A 5,746-nucleotide genomic window follows, 5' to 3' on the forward strand; every position below is an offset into this window, starting at 1 on the left:
TTTTGTAATTGTACAAAACATTTAAGGGTATCTTTGTCTTTTACCATACAAGAGGCCAATAAAATGAAGTAGCTGTAGTGATAGATATACTGGGGGCAATAAAATGAACACTCCGTATAGAAGGATGACTAGCAGATTGAGTAAGCACCCCTGCCGTACTCTACTGTCGCTTCTGATTTCTCTTAACTGGTGCTCATCTCTGTCGGGTCTCAATCACATTCTCCTTCTCCTTGCCCTTATCCTTGGTCGAAGTAGGCCTAGTAGTAGGATCAACAACAATCTAAACAGTAGGAGGCGATGCAGGATGTGAACCTTGAGAGCAATTCTCGTCCAAGTGACCAAAGTGTCTACATCGAAAGCAGAAATCTGGAACTTTTTCATAAATTACCGGCTGCCAATATCCTCCCCTCTTCTCCCTCTCTATCCACACTCTATTTGGGAGTTTGCATTCTAAATCAACCTCAATACATACCCTCGGTTGACTAGGTCGCCGAAGATCAGAAGTAGCTTTGTCAATACGAAGCGGAAGCGCAATAGCCTTAGCTATGGCAAACAGTGCACTCTTAGCTCAAAAATGAATAGGAAGTAAAGGAATTGAGACCTAGATAGGAGTAATAGGAACTTCTTACTGTGGGCTGAAACTGAGAGTCCACTTTATAATTCTCATAGGACAACCATCAATATTCCAAGTGGGTTTGAGGATTAACCGTGAATAGTCATTCTCGTGCATCATATGGATAATAATGTGTATACCTTCAAAAAGTCCAACTCATAATCACCAATAAAACCAAATTGCAAAAAATTCTCATGTACCTTAATCATCAACGGTTTGCGGCAAATAAATTTACCTGCAAGTGTAAATCCGTAGGCCTCAGCTAGAAACTGCTCTTCTGATTCGTAAAAAAAAAAAAAAAAGCAGGTTTTTCCGTGATGGATGTTTGGTTCTTTAGAAACCAAATTGTGATCTCTGCATTTCTGGGGAGCATGAAGTATAATAGCAAATGATTTCCTCTTACTCTTTTCAGCCTGAGAAATAGTATGTCTGTTATTGAGAACTACAGCATAAGAACGTGGGCCTTGAGTAGTACCTTGAGCACCCGAAGAGGTTGAATGTAATCTAGATGAGACCGCGGCTGTCAAATTGCCCGAGGTAGGCTGAGCATGAGGGCCACGTGTAGGCGGTCTGATAGTGCGTGAGATGGCACATGAGCCGATGGTCGGAGGTGTACCAGGCCTGCCCAGTAATTTGGCCCTCATGAGGTTGATTCTGTGGTGCGTTTGTATGAGATGAGGCTGCAAAGTCTGTTTTGAGCTTGAGCCGTGGAGGTAGTTCAAAATTGGCTATGAGATTAGCCAAGCTATTGACCGGCGACAAGTGTTCCGAAGGTGCATTATAAGTAGTAGAATTCAATGGTGGTGGTGCCTTGCCATGGGTGACAACCAAATTATCAGAATTTGGATTCGAAGGGGGCTCCATCGCCGTGACTTGAGGATTGAAATTTGGGGTCAGTTGTTCTTCATTTCTATCAATTGGATTGTTACCTATTCTCATATGACCCTCAATTACAGTTGTATTGGTCGAATTAGGAGCAAGAACAATAGCAGAAGGCTCAATTAGATCTGAAGATTCCTCATCGCGCACATGGGCTTGGTTTGAAATCAATTCCAGGTTTGAAGTGTTAATTGGCACAATTGGATGATTACCCATGGCTTTTCCATCAGTAATTGAAGATTTGATGGTCGAATTGATAATTTGCAGCAACATAGAACCATCAAAATCCTTAGTCCCGAAATTCTCGCATACGGCTCTAATTGCACCCACTAATTCACTGATTTCTGGAGGAAATTGGGCTTGAACCATGGTTGTACAGGATGTGCCAGGTGGAGAGCAAGCTAGCCCATGTGATCCTCCAGCCTGGGTTGACCGGACGGCACCGAGATTAGCCATTTTCGACCATGGTTCGCTGCCTGCGAGATCGCGAGTTGCTGCTGTTCTGGAATTTATTTCAGTTGTTGATGGGTTGTTTGGGCTCTATTAGAACCATTCTTGGAGTAGGCATTGAGTGGGCAATCAACCTGTATTGGGTTTCGATTAAGGTGCCGACCAGAAGTGGTGGTTTCGGCAGTTTTATGCTGCGAACTGTGTTGAGCAATTCTGGCTGAATCTAATGGTTTTATGGGAAAATGAGTGGTGGGAATTGAAGAGGAGGTTAAGTGCTTTCGATTGTACCAGTGTCCGGCAGCCTTGGTGGCCAGAAGTGGTCGAAAATTTGCTCCATAGCGATGGCCGGAAGTTACTTTTTTTCTCTTTAGTTAGGCTGTGCTGCTTACCCGTTCAGATTTTTGGATCCTTGGCCAATTCTTCATTATGTTAAACCTCCTTGGAAAGAAACATCTACTCTCTCATCCAAAAAATAATTTTGAAAAAGAGAATAAGGAGACTTGAGGGTTTTGTTTTGATTCCTTATTGTGAGAGTCAGTGTCCATTGCATTTTGGTACATTTCATGTAGTTGAGTATATTTCATTGTTTTCGGGGAAATATAGCCTTATAGCTTAAATAGAAGGTTGATTTTCCAAATTAGCCTAAGAAATAAAAACATTTGAAAATTAGTCTCCAAACAACTAATTTTCCAAAAATACCCTTAATAGAGAAATTGCAACCAAAGCCATTACAATGTCTAAAAATCTTCAAATAAGTCCTCAAGAAAATATAGATCATAAATTTTTAATAAATCTAGATCCAAATATTATACAAAATTTTATTGATCTAAAAATCTATACAGAAAACGAATTAATCTATCTAGAAGAAGATCTGAAAGACTTCTTTATAGAATATTTAGACCCAAAATTGCTTAGCTCGACACGGGCCAAAAAATGTTCGACTTAATTTTGCTCGATCCAAGCTCAAGCCTTGAGTTTTGGTTCACAAGCCGGCTCGACTCAACTCATTGACATAGGTAGTTTTGTCGCACTTTATTATAGTTCGTGATTTATGGCACAATCTGTGCAGTTTGAACCATTTTTGCGCTTTTGGCAAATTCATATATATTTTTACACATTTTTGTACATCCATTGCCTCTCGTTACATATTGGTATTTTATGGTAGATGTTGAACATTTTGGTATGGTTTGGCATGTTTTAGTACGGTTCGCACCTTAAATGACAGTTCTCGTAATTTGGTAGATTGTGGAGTTAAGTGATGCTTTGTGTATATTTGTGGCACAATTGTTTGGATATTTAGTTCGTCTTGGTACATATTGGCGCTTTTAGTACATTCCGAATGACGTCTTTTCGCATTTTGGTACATTTCACGTGACTTTGTATATATTCTAGCATTTTGATACATTTTATATATTTTGGCTTATTTTAGCGCAATTCGGGCACATTGTTAAATTTTGGGACATCTTGGTATGTTTCGTAAGTTTTGGTACAATTTCGTTTGATGAATTTGTGTATATTTTCGTAACTTGCTATAGTTTATAACATTTTGAAAAATTTCTTGTACTTTTGCACATTTTGACTTGCTTTTGCAGTTTCTGAACATTTTTAAAATTTTAGTTGAGTTGGTGCATTTTGTACTTTTTGGTACATTTCACGTATATTGATACATTTTGGCTTTTTTTGGTACATTTCACAGAGTTTGGTTCATGGTTGCGCATTTTGGTGCATTTCGAATATTATTTAACATTATGGCACATTTTGTTACTTTTGGCCTTTTACTTTTTATGAAATTTGGCACATTTTGATGCGTATCAGTAAATTTCATGCAACGATATATTTTGGTGAATTTTGGTACACTTCACGTAATTTGGTATAATTTGTCATAGTTCAATATATATGGGCTCACTTTTGTATAGGTTCGGTACATTTTAAATCATTTTGGTACACTTCAAGTAGCAGCCCGACCCGAATGGACCGAGACGTCACTATAGTAATTGTACCTTAGTCGTAGACTTACTAATTAACTATACTTTTTGTAATACCTCGAGATTCACATTATACATATGGCCAATATGATTCATGGATTTCATGCTAATTACATTGTCATTTACATCAATTTCGTAATTGCTTTCTCTTAAAACGGTGCATTCCATTATTGAGGCTTTAAAATCTTTACATGGTGATAATCTTCGGCTCCTAGACCTAGTTGGTGAATTTTACATTGAACTATGATAGAAAATTTGGTTAACTAGATGCTGGAAATTGGTTTGGTAAGTAATGGAAAATCGAGAAGGTCAGAAATTAGTATCAACAAAGGTTCAAGCTTTCAATTCGGTTGATCAAAGTCACCCTAAACCCTACATAGGTAATTGACATATTTGGGACATGAGGCATGAAGTGACATGATCACAATGCAATAATATATGTCTCATATGATGTTAAAAATATTGAGGTACGAATTGTTGAAATCAATTGACAATCGAGTGTCAATCAGGTAAGAAATTAAATGAACGGTTGAGGAATTAGCTCTATAATATATTTTGGGATTTTAGGGCAAGTGAAATGGATTGTAAACAAGTCAAAATAAGCCAAGAATACTTGATTTGTACCTGCAAAGATAAATATAAAATTAGATTATACTACAAGTGACCACCTCATGCTTGAACACCTCGTGCTTGGGATGTTTGTCATTTTAACACTCAATTTCTTCAACCTTAAGACATCAATCTCGTCTCTACTCCCTAAGAAATTAATATAGGATGAATATATATCTTAAAGGTCATAAATGGATACAAAAATAATGGTAGAAAAGTAAAGTATTGTAGCCAAGATGACAGCTCCTGCTTATTACTCACCAAGGTTGCTTGACGTGGTTGCATCCCATAATATCCCTAATCCTTAAGTAATATGCACGACCTCAACTACTTAAAGACCACCCATTTACCTCCTAGATAATATATTAACTCCCTTCGCTCGTCTCTAAGTGATTCCAAGTGAAAAAGAGGGTGAAAGAGTTGAAGAGAAATAGAAACAAGAAGCTGAAATTTCTGGACAGCTTTGTTTCTTCACAGTTTTGAGGTTTGTATCCATTATTTCTTAAGGGGTTTATAATTTCTTGAACATCTGAACTTGTTTGTGATTAGGTTGGAGTGTTGTTAATGATTTTATGATGCCTAAATAGTGTTGGGAATCTACTTAACATGCGCAGCAGAAAATTAAAATAATTTTTGATTCCCATGAGAATTCATCTTTGTGTTTAGATAGAAATTGTGATAAAAGTCATATCTTTTAAAGATTTGCAAACTCCTTTTCTTTTTCCTTGTTCCAGTAGCTTTGACCTGCCACCGATAGCTGTCCAATTGTCAGCCTCCAAAGGTGATCTACATAGAGAACAAGATTGCAGGATTATGATTTTCTTCTTGTGCTCGGAAGAATAATCAATTCTCTACAGATTTGTAAACTCTAATAACTTATTTATATGAGCCCAAACGGGTCTGGCCTGACCCGGTCCAATATTTAATTAACTCATTTAATTAAATTCGGTCTGTGAATTAATTAATCCAATTAATTAATTTAGACCTATAAATAAACAACCCAATTAATTAATTTATCTAACGCTTGTTAAATTAATTAATTAATAAATTGCAATCTTCCAATTCTCTTTTGTGTGTGATCCATCAGGTTCCCGATCACGATGCCCATTGATGTGAAATATTATTTTGATCTAATCAAAATTGATAAATTAAAACACTATTTTAATTTATCATCAATTCACACTCGTCGTCCCAGATTGACATCTAGTAA

At 37.0% G+C, this 5,746-nt stretch overlaps 1 protein-coding gene across 1 annotated transcript; it reads right to left on the minus strand.

The window, feature by feature from the left end:
- LOC111403707 lies at positions 1-2,550 on the minus strand. Its single transcript, XM_023032306.1, has 2 exons — positions 849-2,550; positions 1-753 (listed from the first exon to the last, which is right to left on the minus strand). The coding sequence occupies exon 1, from the start codon at positions 1,946-1,948 to the stop codon at positions 1,118-1,120; it is 831 nt and encodes a 276-aa protein (XP_022888074.1). The 5' UTR covers positions 1,949-2,550; the 3' UTR covers positions 1-753; positions 849-1,117.
- Positions 2,551-5,746: the final 3,196 nt, after the last annotated feature.

The sequence above is a fragment of the Olea europaea genome, chromosome 11, assembly GCF_002742605.1.
Source record: "Olea europaea var. sylvestris chromosome 11, O_europaea_v1, whole genome shotgun sequence".
NCBI lineage: Eukaryota > Viridiplantae > Streptophyta > Magnoliopsida > Lamiales > Oleaceae > Olea > Olea europaea.